General features: G+C 35.6%; 2 protein-coding genes, 4 long non-coding RNA genes and 5 other non-coding genes across 11 annotated transcripts; 2 read left to right on the plus strand and 9 right to left on the minus strand.

Annotated features, from left to right (window-relative positions):
* Positions 1-735: 735 nt before the first annotated feature.
* Positions 736-808, minus strand: Trnak-cuu. The gene has a single exon. It is a non-coding gene; the product is annotated as a tRNA-Lys (tRNA).
* A 1,307-nt stretch (positions 809-2,115) lies between these two features.
* Trnan-guu lies at positions 2,116-2,189 on the plus strand. Its single transcript has one exon. It is a non-coding gene; the product is annotated as a tRNA-Asn (tRNA).
* Positions 2,190-3,639: 1,450 nt separating this feature from the next.
* On the minus strand, positions 3,640-4,034 carry LOC124194031. Its single transcript, XR_006874568.1, has 3 exons — positions 3,941-4,034; positions 3,725-3,882; positions 3,640-3,663 (listed from the first exon to the last, which is right to left on the minus strand). It is a non-coding gene; the product is annotated as an uncharacterized LOC124194031 (long non-coding RNA).
* A 452-nt stretch (positions 4,035-4,486) lies between these two features.
* Positions 4,487-5,283, minus strand: LOC124193939. The gene is made up of 3 exons (XR_006874545.1): positions 5,076-5,283; positions 4,900-5,008; positions 4,487-4,834 (listed from the first exon to the last, which is right to left on the minus strand). It is a non-coding gene; the product is annotated as an uncharacterized LOC124193939 (long non-coding RNA).
* Positions 5,284-5,460: 177 nt separating this feature from the next.
* LOC124193983 lies at positions 5,461-6,285 on the minus strand. The gene is made up of 4 exons (XM_046587970.1): positions 5,996-6,285; positions 5,834-5,932; positions 5,606-5,766; positions 5,461-5,464 (listed from the first exon to the last, which is right to left on the minus strand). Exons 1-4 carry the CDS (start codon positions 6,221-6,223, stop codon positions 5,461-5,463), a joined length of 492 nt encoding a protein of 163 aa, XP_046443926.1. The 5' UTR covers positions 6,224-6,285.
* A 787-nt stretch (positions 6,286-7,072) lies between these two features.
* Positions 7,073-7,146, minus strand: Trnak-cuu. Its single transcript has one exon. It is a non-coding gene; the product is annotated as a tRNA-Lys (tRNA).
* A 1,318-nt stretch (positions 7,147-8,464) lies between these two features.
* On the plus strand, positions 8,465-8,538 carry Trnan-guu. Its single transcript has one exon. It is a non-coding gene; the product is annotated as a tRNA-Asn (tRNA).
* A 5,640-nt stretch (positions 8,539-14,178) lies between these two features.
* Trnav-aac lies at positions 14,179-14,251 on the minus strand. Its single transcript has one exon. It is a non-coding gene; the product is annotated as a tRNA-Val (tRNA).
* A 2,076-nt stretch (positions 14,252-16,327) lies between these two features.
* LOC124193673 lies at positions 16,328-16,749 on the minus strand. Its single transcript, XR_006874393.1, has 3 exons — positions 16,629-16,749; positions 16,413-16,570; positions 16,328-16,351 (listed from the first exon to the last, which is right to left on the minus strand). It is a non-coding gene; the product is annotated as an uncharacterized LOC124193673 (long non-coding RNA).
* A 518-nt stretch (positions 16,750-17,267) lies between these two features.
* LOC124193672 lies at positions 17,268-17,884 on the minus strand. Its single transcript, XR_006874392.1, has 3 exons — positions 17,765-17,884; positions 17,589-17,697; positions 17,268-17,523 (listed from the first exon to the last, which is right to left on the minus strand). It is a non-coding gene; the product is annotated as an uncharacterized LOC124193672 (long non-coding RNA).
* A 323-nt stretch (positions 17,885-18,207) lies between these two features.
* LOC124193984 lies at positions 18,208-18,977 on the minus strand. The gene is made up of 3 exons (XM_046587971.1): positions 18,686-18,977; positions 18,524-18,622; positions 18,208-18,453 (listed from the first exon to the last, which is right to left on the minus strand). The coding sequence occupies exons 1-3, from the start codon at positions 18,911-18,913 to the stop codon at positions 18,208-18,210; spliced, it is 573 nt and encodes a 190-aa protein (XP_046443927.1). The 5' UTR covers positions 18,914-18,977.
* Between the last annotated feature and the right edge of the window lie 576 nt (positions 18,978-19,553).

The raw sequence follows: 19,553 nt of genomic DNA on the forward strand, positions 1-19,553 counted from the left end.
GGGCGTATATATATAAAAAGGTTGTTAGTAAGTCCCTTCAAATATTTAAAATTCTTTCTTTCTTTATTTTTTTTTTAAATTTTATATAAAAATATCCGTCTACGATGATTATAAAGACATAAGTTTATATTATCAACTATGTATGTGTATATATTATTCACTCAACCAAATAAAAATATATAGATACATCACGATAGCTAACGGTCAGTTGCCAATCGGCTAAAATTTTCGTATACGGAAAATCGAAATATGATTAGCTTTTTCTCTGCTATAACATAACTGTGTTTGCACAACTCACATATCTAAGCTAAACGAAGTAATGAAGCGGCTAAACAACTATAAGCTATCCAATTTCATACTTAAATAGCTCTAGCTTACATATGTTAAGTTAATTCTAGATAGGGAAAGCTAAACTTATCTAACTAAAAACTCCCCTATCTAGGACTAGCTAGTAGATAGCTGGTAGCTATTTTGGGCAGCGAGCATTTTCGTACGGGAAGGAATATGGCCTTTGCAAAAATGCAGAATATGCATCTGATTGACAGTCTTTCTAAAAAATACTTATCTGTTTCCTCCTAGGATCGAACTGACGTCCTTGAGCGTGTTAGACCGACGTGATAACCACTAAACTATGGAAACTTACTGTCAACACTGAATTTTTCTGAAATAACTACAAAATACTAACGATTGTCTCCCAACATCATAATTAAATCTACAATATTTGCAAATATGTAACGCCCAACAGGGGGCTCGAACCCCCGACCCTGAGATTAAGAGTCTCATGCTCTACCGACTGAGCTAGCCAGGCCTGAATTTAGGGTCTATTCCAATGTTATCAATCAAGTTTTAATTGACCATATTTTGTACTGTCCAGTAGCCGTGAACGAAGTTTTATGATGATTGTTTGGTTCTTTGTGAGGAGTTCACAGTTGCCTTATACTTCTAATCGTCTAGATGGGATACACTACTATTAATACTTTTTTTTTACTTTTCCTCGGATATTATTTATTCCCATAGCGTTTCTGATGCTTCCACCTAGGAACGAACTGAGGATTTTCAGCTTACGAAGACGACGTGATAACCTCTACCCTATGGCATACCGGAAGTCAACTGCAAGATTTTATTATTTTTGGACGTAGTAAAAACGTAATGTTTGCTTTCCTAATGGGTGTCGTTAGTTAATCAGCATTTATCTGTGTCGCAATTGGCTTGCGCGTTCGGCTGCTATCATAGATTCCCCTTTGGTGTTTATGGATTTCTTCTCTCTTCCAGTGCAATGAGCCAGTGACGCGAGCCAGTGGAGAAAAAAGTTTTAATATATGCCACATCAGTAGTGAAAAGGAATTTAGGTACATATGATGTGGTCAGGATGGCCAAGGCTAAGGCGTCAACTCCTGACAACCATATCGTTATCTGAATTTACATGATCATCGCTTTGCACCATAATTAGAGAGGTTGCTTTGATATAGTGATAGAGAATGCTTAATGTACCACTATACCAGGTCACCAAGTGGTAATACTGGTCGATTTTCTGTAATTTAAAAAGATGTGACAATACGAAAGTGATGACGCTCACTCATATCAAGTGATGGTGGCATAGTGCTTAGCATAGTTGCCTTCCATGCAAATGACCCGAGTTCGATTCTCGGCTATCGTTATTTAGCTATTAATTATAGTTCTTAGCAGACTAGTCAACCTACGGAGTTGAAGTCAATTTTCAAGAATGATACTTTTTAGGTAAAAATATAGTTGTTCATTTCTTTTTCGCTCACACATAAATAATTGACAAGATAACTCCTTATAAGTCATATCTTGCATTGGCGTTGAAGAAAAATCAAAAATACTGCTTTGATAAGCTGGGAAACACCACTTCAATGAATTTGAATTTGATATCTTTACTGTTTCGCTTATTCAAAGCGATTTATTCTTACAGGATATGTGAATCAATGTCCAATACACCATTAAAAGTTAATTGAATCAATGAATTCATAAAAACATCCGTGATGTTTATGAAATAGAAACAAGAAGAACAGCACAGCACAGCACAGACAGCACAGCAGCTGCACAAAAAAGTATTTTTTGCTTTCCTAATGGGTGTCGTTAGCTAATGAGCATGCCTCTGTGGCGCAATTGGCTAGCGCGTTCGGCTGTTAACCGGAAGGCTGGTGGTTCGATCCCACCCAGGGGCGCATGGTGATTGAAATCTATTGCTGCATTTTAAATTCTTCTTCTCATGACTTTATACCCGACTAAAGCTTGCATTGTAGAGTGCACACTCACGATATAGCTTCTTTATCTGATGATTGTTGAATCTACTGAACATTTGCAGCGTAGGGTGCACACGCATCATGTTCATTTTCTTGTGGAGCTACTGTTCCAGGTTCAGGTGTAATCTATCATAGATTCCCCTCTGCTGATGTTTATGGACTTCTTCCCCATCCAGCGCAAGTCATTTCCCACATTCCTAAAACCAAAGGGCAATGTCGATTGGCTAAAGAAGAAAGTCTCTTAAGGGCTATATCACCTGCACAACAACCGCAGTCGCCATTGATCCCCCCTGTCTGTTGACTTCTTCCGGATACTGCATTGCGAATATTTTCAGATTGTCAGAGTGTAGATTTCATTCACAACCCGTACGAAAATTTCAGCATGTTTGTAGCTGCCCGTTAGCTTACAACGCGGGGGCTATTAGCTTATCATGCCAAGCTTACAGTGAGGTTTTTTTGTCCCTTTTCCCACTGGACAAAAACAGCTAAAAGCCATTAAAAATTAGGTTGTCTACAGCTGACTTCTAGTTGAAAAGCTCCAACGTATTTTTAATTAAGATTTCCCTAGCTTTTTCTTTCGAGCTAAAAATGGACTTTTAGACAGTTGAATCTAAGCTCATTTGTAGCATATTAAAAATGAATTATATTACCGGAAATATATTTATGCCTAATACACCTATATTTTAATAAAATTAACTTAAATAAATAAATCAAAATATTTTCTCTCGTCTTTGTATTTTCATCAAACATCTGAACAGATGTTTGATGTTTAACAAGGCATGTTTAAAATCACAGCAGCACATACTCTCTTAAAATGTAATAGATAACATTTTAAGAGAGTAACACAAAAACAAATCGTGAAAAATAAAAAAATAAAGTAAAGAACATTTCGAGACTGGTGAGAGGCGATATCTTCTATTCATGGTCTTCCTGAGATTGTGGATTTTTCTTCTTTTTTAGGTGGGTGTGACAGGCCAATAACCTTGTTCCAATTGCCTTATCGATTTGGGTGGTTGATAGAACAGCCATAGTCGTAACGCTCCCTTTTTCATCCTTGATTGAAAATGCTTCGTCCCATGCTGCTTGCATGAAATCTAATAAATAAAATTGTTATTTATAATACATCGTAAATCTCTATAAACTTGTTTGGTTTCTTACTGTGAATAGCCTCTTGGATTTTGTCCGGAATTTTCGGTTTTGGAATAGCGTCAGGAATTCCTGGACTTTTTCTGCCTGACAGTGACATATTTGCCAGTTGCTCAGGTGAAAATAAATTTTCCAAGATGACAGTAACTGCGCGATTCCGAGAAAACTCTGTCTAACCACTAGACTTCAAGATTGTTTTCACTTGTTTAGGCACAGTTTCGCAGATGAAAACTTCTCCCCATAGTTTTACCTACACTAACAATAAGCATTTAAGAAATAAAGCCCTTTTACTATTTTTTTAAATCTATTACCAATTTTGCACCGATGTGGCAAGAACTTGACGATGGACTACTTAAATATTGCGATGGAACACCAAAACCTGGAGGTTGTACATTTAGTTGACTGTGCACTGCTGGTGATGATATGATCCCAACGAGACTTTTCATTCCCTCAAGTGTTTCCTTCATCTCTATAAATATATAAGGTCATTTATACACACGCAAAATTTGAAAATATATAAATTATACCTCGGACAAGAACTATCGGCTCTTCTTTCTCCAAACCTTCAATTTTTTCTCTTAGCTCAATATTTTCAAATTCGTTAGATGCAATGGTATTGTAGTCAGTAACTTTTCTTCTAAAACCCGATTTTTTTCCCTCAATGATTCATTTTCCTGAATAAATCACAAGGAAGGAAATTGTTAAGTGAATAGAAAGGAATTGTCATGAAAAAAATAAATATAATAACGCACTTACTTTTTTTAGTTCTTCGAATAATATCTTTGCAATCAAGATTTGGAACATTGTCACTACCAGAAGGCAGAGCACCCGAGTTTTCTTTCTCACTTATGATGACAAAGACTTGATCCTTATGAACCTTTGTTTCTTTTTGATGTTCATTACTAGGAGACACATCTGCTATCTGCCTTGATTGTGATGAAGTTGAGTGTATACTTCCAAAAAAGTCATCATCCTTTTCCTTTTCTTCTTCAAAGTTTGAGTCTATTAAACAATCAAGTGAGAATGTAAAATTATTTTGGCAGATAATTAAAGTGGATCAAATTTACCAGAACTTTCAGGGTATTCTAATTTTCTTTTTACACCCTGTTTTTCTGGCACCAGTGATTCAATAGCCTTTTGTTGGAATGGAACTGCCGAGGGAACTGCTGCCTTTGGTTTAGCCAGAGAAGTTGATTTTGACTTGACAGGCACTGTTTTCTGTTTGACTGCAGAAACCTCTTTTGATTGTTGAACAGAAGGAACGTTAACATACTTTCTTGGACTTTTCATTATTCCTGGTGTGGGACACTTTGATGTTGGATAACTGTTTGTTCTTTTTCCTACAGTTGTCTTCAACAACTCTTTGCCATGAAGTTCTAGTAGAAGCTTGTTCCTTTCAGCTGAAATTTCTTTCGAACTCTCTGTAAATTGTGACAAAAACCAAACAATAGTAAAAAGTAGGAAATTGTTTATGTAAATGTCATACCAGAAAAGCAGTTTACAACACCAGACTTAAAAATGTGCTTCCATCACCATCAGTGAAATCCTTCGAATAACTAAAAAGGTTCCACTCCGTCTTGGAGGTAGAATTCCATCTATGTTTGAAGAAAGGGGTTGATGTTTTAAAGAATCAGTTACTGTAACAATACTTCTAACATTTACCTAAAGGCAACCGCCTTTTTACTTGCTATCCAGGAATTAAGCAGAGTTTCACAGTCTTCTTTAGTTTCACTTATTGGTAAAGGAAGTTTCGGTCTGAAAAACGAACTAGGAGATGTTATAAAAACTCCATCAGAAGCAGTGACCAGAATATAAAGTCCAGAAGGGTTGTTTTGAACTATATTGTTGGTCATCTTTGAAACAAATTGCTAAATATGAATAAAAAAGCACATAAGGTCTTGGACAGGATTCGTCGTGCTTGACTTACGAATGCTGTAAGACTTGGGCGGGAAAAATATCACACCATCATTGATGTTGCCAAGTGTAAACTAATAAATCAACATGTAAAACTGTGGTGAAAATGTTTGTTTTTTTTCAGTATTTAAAATCATCTGTCAATTCATAATAAGTGAAGTCAAGTAGAAAAAATATGGAAGAAAGATATATTTCATGGAAAAAATCTTCGATACATGTATTTCTGTAGTCCTCGAAACATTTTCATTGACCAAATAATTGAAACAAACACACAGTACACAGACTGATGATGAGTGAGTGTTTTGCAAGTAAAAGCCTCATCATCTTGAGTATCAGAAATAGCAGAATCGTCAGAATTACTGTGATGTTGATCTTGAATTAACCCATGTTGGTGATGTTCGATGTTGCCTGCATTGACTGCTGAATAATAATTTTCAATCTATTTCGAAAAGTAAAAACCATATTTATTATACTTTAAAATAAACTTTGTGCAAAATGTATAATACCTCGCTTGTGTCTTCACTGAAAACCTCCCCATGGTTTAATTGAACCACTTGAGACACTGGATTACCATCTCTATTTTGGTAAAATAGGTTTTTGACGGACTGCAGCATATGATTATCAGTGATTATTATTGGAAATCCGTTTTCTCATTTAATGATAATTACCTCAGAGTTTGAACTTGTTGAAGGTTGTAAAGACCGAATCACCGACGATGACGCTAGCAAATGTGTTGGTGGGCTGGCAAGGGCGTCACAATTTGACTGCAACAACTCATTTGCTGCAATCACTCTTAACTCTTTTACTTTTTCATCCATTAACAATTCATTTTTTATTCGTCTTTTAACGGTTTTCTTATGTAAAAGACCGGTGTCACAGGCATTTCTTTTAGACATATTCACGCTTTAAAAAACTCAAATATTGGATGATGACATATGAAAGTGAAAAAATTTGCAGACGAGATGTTTGTGCTGTTTGACATTTCAAACAATGGTGCCAGGCTTATTATTAGGGCGTATATATATAAAAAGGTTGTTAGTAAGTCCCTTCAAATATTTAAAATTCTTTCTTTATTTATTTTTTTTTTAATTTTATATAAAAATATCCGTCTACGATGATTATAAAGACATAAGTTTATATTATCAACTATGTATGTGTATATATTATTCACTCAACCAAATAAAAATATATAGATACATCACGATAGCTAACGGTCAGTTGCCAATCGGCTAAAATTTTCGTATACGGAAAATCGAAATATGATTAGCTTTTTCTCTGCTATAACATAACTGTGTTTGCACAACTCACATATCTAAGCTAAACGAAGTAATGAAGCGGCTAAACAACTATAAGCTATCCAATTTCATACTTAAATAGCTCTAGCTTACATATGTTAAGTTAATTCTAGATAGGGAAAGCTAAACTTATCTAACTAAAAACTCCCCTATCTAGGACTAGCTAGTAGATAGCTGGTAGCTATTTTGGGCAGCGAGCATTTTCGTACGGGAAGGAATATGGCCTTTGCAAAAATGCAGAATATGCATCTGATTGACAGTCTTTCTAAAAAATACTTATCTGTTTCCACCTAGGATCGAACTGACGTCCTTGAGCGTGTTAGACCGACGTGATAACCACTAAACTATGGAAACTTATTGTCAATACTGAATTTTTCTGAAATAACTACAAAATACTAACGATTGTCTCCCAACATCATAATTAAATCTACAATATTTGCAAATATGTAACGCCCAACAGGGGGCTCGAACCCCCGACCCTGAGATTAAGAGTCTCATGCTCTACCGACTGAGCTAGCCAGGGCTAAAATTAGAGTCTATTCCAATGTTATCAATCAAGTTTTAATTGACCATATTTTGTACTGTCCACTAGCCGTGAACGAAGTTTTATGATGATTGTTTGGTTCTTTGTGAGGAGTTCACAGTTGCCTTATACTTCTAATCGTCTAGATGGGATACACTACTATTAATACTTTTTTTTTTACTTTTCCTCGGATATTATTTATTCCCATAGCGTTTCTGATGCTTCCACCTAGAAACGAACTGAGGATTTTCAGCTTACGAAGACGACGTGATAACCTCTACCCTATGGCATACCGGAAGTCAACTGCAAGATTTTATTATTTTTGGACGTAGTAAAAACGTAATGTTTGCTTTCCTAATGGGTGTCGTTAGTTAATCAGCATTTATCTGTGTCGCAATTGGCTTGCGCGTTCGGCTGCTATCATAGATTCCCCTTTGGTGTTTATGGATTTCTTCTCTCTTCCAGTGCAATGAGCCAGTGACGCGAGCCAGTGGAGAAAAAAGTTTTAATATATGCCACATCAGTAGTGAAAAGGAATTTAGGTACATATGATGTTGTCAGGATGGCCAAGGCTAAGGCGTCAACTCCTGACAACCATATCGTTATCTGAATTTACATGATCATCGCTTTGCACCATAATTAGAGAGGTTGCTTTGATATAGTGATAGAGAATGCTTAATGTACCACTATACCAGGTCACCAAGTGGTAATACTGGTCGATTATCTGTAATTTAAAAAGATGTGACAATACGAAAGTGATGACGCTCACTCATATCAAGTGATGGTGGCATAGTGCTTAGCATAGTTGCCTTCCATGCAAATGACCCGAGTTCAATTCTCGGCTATCGTTATTTAGCTATTAATTATAGTTCTTAGCAGACTAGTCAACCTACGGAGTTGAAGTCAATTTTCAAGAATGATACTTTTTAGGTAAAAATATATATGTTCATTTATTTTTCGCTCACACATGAATAATTGACAAGATAACTCCTTATAAGTCATATCTTGCATTGGCGTTGAAGAAAAATCAAAAATACTGCTTTGATAAACTGGGAAACACCACTTCAATGAATTTGAATTTGATATCTTTACTGTTTCGCTTATTCAAAGCGATTTATTCTTACAGGATATGTGAATCAAGGTCCAATACACCATTAAAAGTTAATTAAATCAATGAATTCATAAAAACATTCGTGATGTTTATGAAATAGAAACAAGAAGAACAGCCCAGCACAGCCCAGCACAGCACAGCACAGCACAACAGTTGCACAAAAATGTATTCTTTGCTTTCCTAATGGGTGTCGTTAGCTAATCAGCATGCCTCTGTGGCGCAATTGGCTAGCGCGTTCGGCTGTTAACCGGAAGGCTGGTGGTTCGATCCCTCCCAGGGGCGCATGGTGATTAAAGTCTATTGCCCTATTTTAAACTCTTCTTCTCATGAGTTTATACCCGACTAAAGCTTGCATTGTAGAGTGCACACTCACGATATGGCTTCTTTAGCTGATGATTGTTGAATCTACTGAACATTTGCAGCGTAGGGTGCACACGCATCATGTTCATTTTCTTGTGGAGCTACTGTTCCAGGTTCAGGTGTAATCTATCATAGATTCCCCTCTGCTGATGTTTATGGACTTCTTCCCCATCCAGCGCAAGTCATTTCCCACATTCCTAAAACCAAAGGGCATTGTCGATTGACTAAAGAAGAAAGTCTCTTAAGGGCTATATCACCTGCACAACAACCGCAGTCGCCATTGATCCCCCCTGTCTGTTGAATTCTTCCGGATACAGCATTGCGAATATTTTCAGATTGTCAGATTGTAGATTTCATTCACAAGGAATATGGCCTTTGCAAAATTGCAAAACAAGATTTATTCGGTAATATCCTTCGGTAATTGTTTTAAACGTTAAAGAGACAGAAAATAAAGCTTATGGTAGATTAATACATACTATAACGTTTGGAAAATTCTGTTTCCCTTTATTCTCTTTCATAATTGATTCTTTATAACTAATTGACTAATAATCTGTTAATATTATGAGTGGTGCGACTTAGGTGTGGCGGAGGCTTCGCCCCGCCACCCCACGTCGCACTTCATGTTTAGATTAAGTTATAGCAACATTTATTACTATAGTAACATGAAATTGGAAAAATTATTAGTTACATATAAACTATAGAGAAATGGATGTGCTCTTATAGCAGTTAGATTAAACCACCACTGAAAAAATCTTAATTCAGGCATATAACCTAAGCGTTTTACGACCGGTTCCGAAATCGATACCGATGGTAGCGTCGCTAGCGATATTACCATAGCTTTACTTCGTCTTTCGTAACATTGTTCGGTGTACACACCAACCGGACCACGCTTTCCCTTAGACCTTATGTAAATGTTGGTCCAATGGTTAGCAACCCGGGCTGCCACTCATATGGTTCGAGGTTCGAATCTCGATGAAGTCATTGAGGAAATTCAAATTTGTAATTTTGAAAAATTACACTTAAAAAACTTTCGGAGGTAAATGGAAGTGGAAGATCGGTGGTAACTCTTCACGACCACCAAAAGATCTTGATGACTGTGGAGAGGACAAGGGAAGAAGAGAAAGATGACCCAGAGCTTCAAAATGAGTATGAACAAACATTTTTAAAATGTTCCTCAACTTCTTGGTTGATGACTAACTGTTAAAAAAAAGGGAATAGAAATTTTACTTGATCAAAAAATTTATTAAAATCAAGATCATCATTTATTAAAAACAGTAAATAAAAAGAGGCAATAATAAGAACAATAAAGACGAAATCGAACAAGAACAATAAGAATCAAATCAAATATCATCAAAATATCAATATCATATCATCAAAACTTGTCTTGCTAGGGAAGATTCAAACTTTTTTTCTTTTTGTTTACACTGCTGAGCGCTCACTGCACTGACATTTGGAAGGTTAAGCAAACAAAAGCGAATTCACTGCCTATCAACCAGCTAGGTATCAAATACGCAAATTAAATTTAAAACAAAAAATAATAAAAACAAATGAAAACCCCGTTACGCCATGTATCAAATTTTGACAGAATTATGTACAAAATTTGGTGACGATTGGTCATTCAGGGAAGAAACGTATAAAGGATAACTAAATGGACATTAAACCCTCTGAATTTCACTACTAGCTACTACTACCCTACCCCCTATACCCCACACCCTATATTGTTAAGGACCTTCGTATACAAGATTCCTTCGGTAATGTCCTTCGGGAATTTTTTTAAACGTTAAAGAGACAGAAAATCAAGGTTAAATAGTAGAAAGTAAATAGTATACATACTATTATGTTTGGAAAATTCTGTTTCCCTTTATTTTCTTAAATTATTTGATTCTTATTAACTAATTGACTAATAATCTGTCAATATTATGAGTGGTGCGACTTAGGTGTGGCTGAGGCTTCGCCCCGCCACCCCACGTCGCACTTAATGTTTATATTAAGTTAAAGTAACAGTTATTACTATAGTAACAATACAATTATATCATGCGGTCACATGTTACATCACATGAGTCTTGGCTTATAGATAGCGAGCTACCATCATACCCATTTTTTCCCTTCCAATGATATAACAATGATGGTCTAATGGTCATCAGCTCAGACAGCCATTCGCATGGTTCGGAGTTCCAATCTCGATCAAGTCGGAAAGGAAAACTAAGTTTGTAATTTTTGAAAAATTCCTCTTAATAAGCTTTCGGAGGTAAATGGAAGTGGAAGATTGGTGGTAACTCTTCACGACCGCAAGAAGATCTTGATGACCGAGAAGAGGACAGAGGAAGAAGGGAGAGATGACCCAGAGCTTCAAAATGAATATAATCTAACATTTTTAAAATGTTCCTCAACTTCTTGGTTGATGACTTACTGTTAAAAAAGGAGGCATGGAAATTTTACTTGGACAACCAAATTTATTAAAATCAAGATAAAAAATAGTAAACAAAAAGAGGTAATAATAAAACAAAAAGGGTTAAAAAAATAAGAGTGGGAAAATACAAAGTAAAAAGAAGAATAAAGACGAAATCGAAATCGAACATAAAAACCAAATCAAATAATTAATACTCTCCACTCCCATAGCAGAAAACTTGTCTTGCTAGGGAAAATCCAAACTTTTTTTTTCTTTTTGTTTACACTGAGCATGCAATGACAGTTGGAAGGTTACGCAAAAAAGCGAATTCACTAACTAGGATTCGGCAACCAGCTAGGTAACAAATACGCAAATTAAATTTAAAAAACAGTAAGGAAAACAAATGAAAACCCCGTTACGCAATGTATTAAATTTTGACAGAATTATGTACAAAATTTGGTGAAGATTGGTCATTCAGGGAAGAAACGTATAAAGGATTACAAAATGGACATTCAACCCTCTGAATTTCACCACTAGCTACTACTATCCTACCCCCTATACCCCACACCCTATATTGTTAAGGACCTTCGTATATAAATATACCTCAGGGACAAGATTCCTTCGGTAATGTCCTTCGGGAATTTTTTTAAACGTTAATTAGACAGAAAATCAAGGTTCAATAGTATAAAGTAAATAGTATACATACTATTATGTTTCAAAAATTCTGTTTCCCTTTATTCTCTTAAATGATTTAAGTCTTATTAACTAATTGACTAATAATCTGTCAATATTATGAGTGGTGCGACTTAGGTGTGGCGGAGGCTTCGCTTCGCCCCCCACGTCACACTTCATGTTTAGATTAAGTTAAAGTAACACTTATTACTATAGTAACAATACAATTATATCATGCGGTCACATGTTGCATACATGAGACATGGCTAATAGATAGCGAGCTACCATCATACCCATTTTTTTCCTTCCAATAATATAACAATGATGGTCATCAACCCAGGCTGCCATTCGCATGGTTCGCGGTTCGAATCTCGATCAAGTCGGAAAGGAAAACTAATTTTGTAATTTTTGAAAAATTCCTTTTAATAAGCTTTCGAAGGTAAATGGAAGTGGAAGATCGGTGGTAACTCTTCACGACCGCAAGAAGATCTTGATGACCGAGGAGAGGACAGAGGAAGAAGGGAAAGATGACCCAGAGCTTCAAAATGAATATAATCTAACATTTTTAAAATGTTCCTCAACTTCTTGGTTGATGACTAACTGTTAAAAAAGGAGGCATAGAAATTGTACTTGGACAACCAAATTTATTAAAATCAAGATAAAAAATAGTAAACAAAAAGAGGTAATAATAAAACAAAAAGGGTTAAAAAAATAAGAGTGGGAAAATACAAAGTAAAAAGAAGAATAAAGACGAAATCGAAATCGAACATAAAAACCAAATCAAATAATTAATACTCTCCACTCCCATAGCAGAAAACTTGTCTTGCTAGGGAAAATCCAAACTTTTTTTTTCTTTTTGTTTACACTGAGCATGCAATGACAGTTGGAAGGTTACGCAAAAAAGCGAATTCACTAACTAGGATTCGGCAACCAGCTAGGTAACAAATACGCAAATTAAATTTAAAAAACAGTAAGGAAAACAAATGAAAACCCCGTTACGCAATGTATTAAATTTTGACAGAATTATGTACAAAATTTGGTGAAGATTGGTCATTCAGGGAAGAAACGTATAAAGGATTACAAAATTGACATTCAACCCTCTGAATTTCACCACTAGCTACTACTATCCTACCCCCTATACCCCACACCCTATATTGTTAAGGACCTTCGTATATAAATATACCTCAGGGACAAGATTCCTTCGGTAATGTCCTTCGGGAATTTTTTTAAACGTTAATTAGACAGAAAATCAAGGTTCAATAGTATAAAGTAAATAGTATACATACTATTATGTTTCAAAAATTCTGTTTCCCTTTATTCTCTTAAATGATTTAAGTCTTATTAACTAATTGACTAATAATCTGTCAATATTATGAGTGGTGCGACTTAGGTGTGGCGGAGGCTTCGCTTCGCCCCCCACGTCACACTTCATGTTTAGATTAAGTTAAAGTAACACTTATTACTATAGTAACAATACAATTATATCATGCGGTCACATGTTGCATACATGAGACATGGCTAATAGATAGCGAGCTACCATCATACCCATTTTTTTCCTTCCAATAATATAACAATGATGGTCATCAACCCAGGCTGCCATTCGCATGGTTCGCGGTTCGAATCTCGATCAAGTCGGAAAGGAAAACTAATTTTGTAATTTTTGAAAAATTCCTTTTAATAAGCTTTCGAAGGTAAATGGAAGTGGAAGATCGGTGGTAACTCTTCACGACCGCAAGAAGATCTTGATGACCGAGGAGAGGACAGAGGAAGAAGGGAAAGATGACCCAGAGCTTCAAAATGAATATAATCTAACATTTTTAAAATGTTCCTCAACTTCTTGGTTGATGACTAACTGTTAAAAAAGGAGGCATAGAAATTGTACTTGGACAACCAAATTTATTAAAATCAAGATAAAAAATAGTAAAAAAAAGAGGTAATAATAAAACAAAAAGGGTTAAAAAAATAAGAGTGGGAAAATACAAAGTAAAAAGAAGAATAAAGACGAAATTGAAATCGAACATAAAAACCAAATCAAATAATTAATACTCTCCACTCCCATAGCAGAAAACTTGTCTTGCTAGAGAAGATCCAAACTTTTTTTCTTTTTGTTTACACTGCTGAGCATGCACTGACAGTTGGAAGGTTACGCAAAAAAAGCGAATTCACTAACTAGGATTCGGCAACCAGTTAGGTAACAAATACGCAAATTAAATTTCTAAAACAGTAATAAAAACAAATGAAAACCCAGTTACGCAATGTATCAAATTTTGACAGAATTATGTACAAAATTTGATGACGATTGGTCATTCAGGGAAGAAACGTATAAAGGATTACAAAATGGACATTAAACCCTCTGAATTTCACTACTAGCTACTACTACCCTACCCCCTATACCCCACACCCTATATTGTTAAGGACCTTCGTATATAAATATCCCTCAGGGATAAATATACCTCAGGGATATGCATCTGATTGATAGTCTTTCTAAAAAAATACTTCAATGTTTCCACCCAGGATCGAACTGAGGACCTTCAGCGTGTTAGGCCGACGTGATAACCACTACACTATGGAAACTTCATGCCAACATTGAATTTTTCTGAAATATCTACAAAATACTAACGATAGTCTCCCAAAATCTAAATGAAATCTGCAATGTTAGCAATTATGTAACACCCATCGTTGGGCTCGAACCCCAGACCCTGAGATTAAGAGTCTCATGCTCTACCGACTGAGCTAGCCAGGCTTGAATTTTTGCTCTATTCCAATGTCATCAACCAAGTTTTATTGACGACATTTCGTCCTGTCCGCTAGCCGTGAACGAACTTTTATGATGATTGATTGGTTGTTTGTGGGGAGTTCACAGTTGCCCAATACTTCTAATCGTCTAGATGAGATACAATACTATAACTATTTTTGTTTTTTTACTTTTCCTCGGATATTATTTATTCCCATAGCTTTTCTGATGTTTCCACCTAGGAACGAACAGAGGATTTTCAGCTTGCGAAGACGACGTGATAGCCTTTTCACTATGGCATACCGGTAGTCATCTGCAAGATTTTATTAGTAATGGCCTTAGTAAAAATGTAATGTTTTCTTTCCTAATGGGTGTCGTTAGCCAATCAGCATGCCTCTGTGACGCAATTGGCTAGCGCGTTCGGCTGTTAACCGAAAGGCTGGTGGATCGATCACACCCAGGGACGCATGGTGATTGAAATCTATTGCTTTATTTTATACTCTTCTTCTCATGACTTTATACCCGACTTAAGCTTGCATTGTAGAGTGCACACTCACGATATGGCTTCTTTAGCTGATGATTGTTGAATCTACTGAACATTTGCAGCGTAGGGTGCACACGCATCATGTTTATTTTTTTTGTTGAGCTACTGTTCCAGGTTCAGGTGTAATCTATCATAGATTCCCTCTGCTGATGTTTATGGACTTCTTCCCCATCCAGCGCAAGTCATTTCCCACATTCCTAAAACCAAAGGGCATTGTCAATTGGCTAAAGAAGAAAGTCTCTTAAGGGCTATATCACCTGCACAGCAACCGCAGTCGCCATTGATCCCCCTGTCTGTTGACTTCTTCCGGATACAGCAATGCGAATATTTTCAGATTTTCGGAGTGTAGATTTCATTCACAACCCGTACGAAAATTTCAGCCTGTTTGTAGCTGGCCGTTAGCTTACAACACGGGGGCTATTAGCTTATCATGCCAAGCTTACAGTGAGGTTTTTTTGTCCCTTTTCTCACTGGACAAAAACAGCTAAAAGCCATTAAAAATTAGGTTGTCTACAGCTGACTTCTAGTTGAAAAGTTCCAACGTATTTTTAATTCAGATTTCCTTAGCTTTTTCTTTCGAGCTAAAAATGGACTTTTAGACAGTTCAATTTAAGCTCATTTGTAGCATATTAAAAATGGTTTATTTTACCGGAAATATATTTATGCCTAATACACCTATATTTAAAAAAAAATTAACTTAAATAAATAAATCAAAATATTTTCTCTCGTCTTTGTATTTTCATCAAACATCTGAACAGATGTTTGATGTTTAACAAGGCATGTTTAAAAACACAGCAGCACATACTCTCTTAAAATGTAATAGATAACATTTTAAGAGAGTAACACAAAAACAAATCGTGAAAAATAAAAAAAAATAGTAAAGAAGATTTCGAGACTGGTGAGAGGCGATATCTTCTATTCATGGTCTTCCTGAGATTGTGGATTTTTCTTCTTTTTTAGGTGGGTGTGACAGGCCAATAACCTTGCTCCAATTGCCTTATCGATTTGGGTGGTTGATAGAACAGCCATAGTCGTAACGCTCCCTTTTTCATCCTTGATTGAAAATGCCTCGTCCCATGCTGCTTGCATGAAATCTAATAAATAAAATTGTTATTTATAATACATCGTAAATCTCTATAAACTTGTTTGGTTTCTTACTGTGAATAGCCTCTTGGATTTTGTCCGGAATTTTCGGTTTTGGAATAGCGTCAGGAATTCCTGGACTTTTTCTGCCTGACAGTGACATATTTGCCAGTTGCTCAGGTGAAAATAAATTTTCCAAGATGACAGTAACTGCGCGATTCCGAGAAAACTCTGTCTGACCACTAGACTTCAAGATTGTTTTCACTTGTTTAGGCACAGTTTCGCAGATGAAAACTTCTCCCCATAGTTTTACCTACACTAACAATAAGCATTTAAGAAATAAAGCCCTTTTACTATTTTTTTAAATCTATTACCAATTTTGCACCGATGTGGCAAGAACTTGACGATGGACTACTTAAATATTGCGATGGAACACCAAAACCTGGAGGTTGTACATTTAGTTGACTGTGCACTGCTGGTGATGATATGATCCCAACGAGACTTTTCATTCCCTCAAGTGTTTCCTTCATCTCTATAAATATATAAGGTCATTTATACACACGCAAAATTTGAAAATATATAAATTATACCTCGGACAAGAACTATCGGCTCTTCTTTCTCCAAACCTTCAATTTTTTCTCTTAGCTCAATATTTTCAAATTCGTTAGATGCAATGGTATTGTAGTCAGTAACTTTTCTTCTAAAACCCGATTTTTTTCCCTCAATGATTCATTTTCCTGAATAAATCACAAGGAAGGAAATTGTTAAGTGAATAGAAAGGAATTGTCATTTAAAAAAATAAATATAATAACGCACTTACTTTTTTTAGTTCTTCGAATAATATCTTTGCAATCAAGATTTGGAACATTGTCACTACCAGAAGGCAGAGCACCCGAGTTTTCTTTCTCACTTATGATGACAAAGACTTGATCCTTATGAACCTTTGTTTCTTTTTGATGTTCATTACTAGGAGACACATCTGCTATCTGCCTTGATTGTGATGAAGTTGAGTGTATACTTCCAAAAAAGTCATCATCCTTTTCCTTTTCTTCTTCAAAGTTTGAGTCTATTAAACAATCAAGTGAGAATGTAAAATTATTTTGGCAGATAATTAAAGTGGATCAAATTTACCAGAACTTTCAGGGTATTCTAATTTTCTTTTTACACCCTGTTTTTCTGGCACCAGTGATTCAATAGCCTTTTGTTGGAATGGAACTGCCGAGGGAACTGCTGCCTTTGGTTTAGCCAGAGAAGTTGATTTTGACTTGACAGGCACTGTTTTCTGTTTGACTGCAGAAACCTCTTTTGATTGTTGAACAGAAGGAACGTTAACAGACTTTCTTGGACTTTTCATTATTCCTGGTGTGGGACACTTTGATGTTGGATAACTGTTTGTTCTTTTTCCTACAGTTGTCTTCAACAACTCTTTGCCATGAAGTTCTAGTAGAAGCTTGTTCCTTTCAGCTGAAATTTCTTTCGAACTCTCTGTAAATTGTGACAAAAACCAAACAATAGTAAAAAGTAGGAAATTGTTTATGTAAATGTCATACCAGAAAAGCAGTTTACAACACCAGACTTAAAAATGTGCTTCCATCACCATCAGTGAAATCCTTCGAATAACTAAAAAGGTTCCACTCCGTCTTGGAGGTAGAATTCCATCTATGTTTGAAGAAAGAGGTTGATGTTTTAAAGAATCAGTTACTGTAACAATACTTCTAACATTTACCTAAAGGCAACCGCCTTTTTACTTGCTATCCAGGAATTAAGCAGAGTTTCACAGTCTTCTTTAGTTTCACTTATTGGTAAAGGAAGTTTCGGTCTGAAAAACGAACTAGGAGATGTTATAAAAACTCCATCAGAAACAGTGACCAGAATATAAAGTCCAGAAGGGTTGTTTTGAACTATATTGTTGGTCATCTTTGAAACAAATTGCTAAATATGACTAAAAAAGCACATAAGGTCTTGGACAGGATTCGTCGTGCTTGACTTACGAATGCTGTAAGACTTGGGCGGGGAAAAGATCACACCATCATTGATGTTGCCAAGTGTAAACTAATAAATCAACATGTAAAACTGTGGTGAAAATGTGTGTTTTTTCAGTATTTAAAATCATCTGTCAATTCATAATAAGTGAAGTCAAGTAAAAAAAATATGGAAGAAAGATATATTTCATGGAAAAAATCTTCGATACATGTATTTCTGTAGTCCTCGAAACATTTTCATTGACAACATAATTGAAACAAACACACAGTACACAGACTGATGATGAGTGAGTGTTTTGCAAGTAAAAACCTCATCATCTTGAGTATCAGAAATAGCAGAATCGTCAGAATTACTGTGATGTTGATCTTGAAGTAACCCATGTTGGTTATGTTCGATGTTGCTGGCATTGACTGCTGAATAATAATTTTCAATCTATTATTTCGAAAAGTAAAAACCATATTTATTATACTTTAAAATAAACTTTGTGCAAAATGTATAATACCTCGCTTGTGTCTTCACTGAAAACCTCCCCATGGTTTAATTGAACCACTTGAGACACTGGATTACCATCTCTATTTTGGTAAAATAGGTTTTTGACGGACTGCAGCATATGATTATCAGTGATTATTATTGGAAATCCGTTTTCTCATTTAATGATAATTACCTCAGAGTTTGAACTTTTTGAAGGTTGTAAAGACCGAATCACCGACGATGACGCTAGCAAATGTGTTGGTGGGCTGGCAAGGGCGTCACAATTTGACTGCAACAACTCATTTGCTGCAATTACTCTTAACTCTTTTACCTTTTCATCCATTAACAATTCATTTTTTATTCGTCTTTTAACGGTTTTCTTATGTAAAAGACCGGTGTCACAGGCATTTCTTTGAGACATATTCACGCTTTAAAAAACTCAAATATTGGATGATGACATATGAAAGTGAAAAAATTTGCAGACGAGATTTTTGTGCTGTTTGACATTTCAAACAATGGTGCCAGGCTTATTATTAGGGCGTATATATATAAAAAGGTTGTTAGTAAGTCCCTTCAAATATTAAAAATTCTTTCTTTATTTTTTATTTTTTAATTTTATATAAAAATATCCGTCTACGATGATTATAAAGACATAAGTTTATATTATCAACTATGTATGTGTATATATTATTCACTCAACCAAATAAAAATATATAGATACATCACGATAGCTAACGGTCAGTTGCCAATCGGCTAAAATTTTCGTATACGGAAAATCGAAATATGATTAGCTTTTTCTCTGCTATAACATAACTGTGTTTGCACAACTCACATATCTAAGCTAAACGAAGTAATGAAGCGGCTAAACAACCATAAGCTATCCTATTTCATACTTAAAATAGCTCTAGCTTACATATGTTAAGTTAATTCTAGATAGGGAAAGCTAAACTTATCTAACTAAAAACTCCCCTATCTAGGACTAGCTAGTAGATAGCTGGTAGCTATTTTGGGCAGCGAGCATTTTCGTACGGGAAGGAATATGGCCCTTGCAAAAATGCAAA

This window comes from Daphnia pulex, chromosome 5 (genome assembly GCF_021134715.1).
Source record: "Daphnia pulex isolate KAP4 chromosome 5, ASM2113471v1".
In the NCBI taxonomy this organism is placed as follows: domain Eukaryota; kingdom Metazoa; phylum Arthropoda; class Branchiopoda; order Diplostraca; family Daphniidae; genus Daphnia; species Daphnia pulex.

Excerpts from the sequence above, each read along its gene's own strand:
- LOC124193983 (XM_046587970.1), bottom strand. The coding sequence starts at position 6,223 with ATGTCTAAAAGAAATGCCTGTGACACCGGTCTTTTACATAAGAAAACC. Across the intron at positions 5,933-5,995 it reads CAACAAGTTCAAACTCTGAG|TCCGTCAAAAACCTATTTTA; the intron begins GTAATTATCATT and ends CATATGCTGCAG. Across the intron at positions 5,767-5,833 it reads TCAGTGAAGACACAAGCGAG|ATTGAAAATTATTATTCAGC; the intron begins GTATTATACATT and ends TTTTCGAAATAG.
- LOC124193984 (XM_046587971.1), bottom strand. The coding sequence starts at position 18,913 with ATGTCTCAAAGAAATGCCTGTGACACCGGTCTTTTACATAAGAAAACC. Across the intron at positions 18,623-18,685 it reads CAAAAAGTTCAAACTCTGAG|TCCGTCAAAAACCTATTTTA; the intron begins GTAATTATCATT and ends CATATGCTGCAG. Across the intron at positions 18,454-18,523 it reads TCAGTGAAGACACAAGCGAG|ATTGAAAATTATTATTCAGC; the intron begins GTATTATACATT and ends TCGAAATAATAG.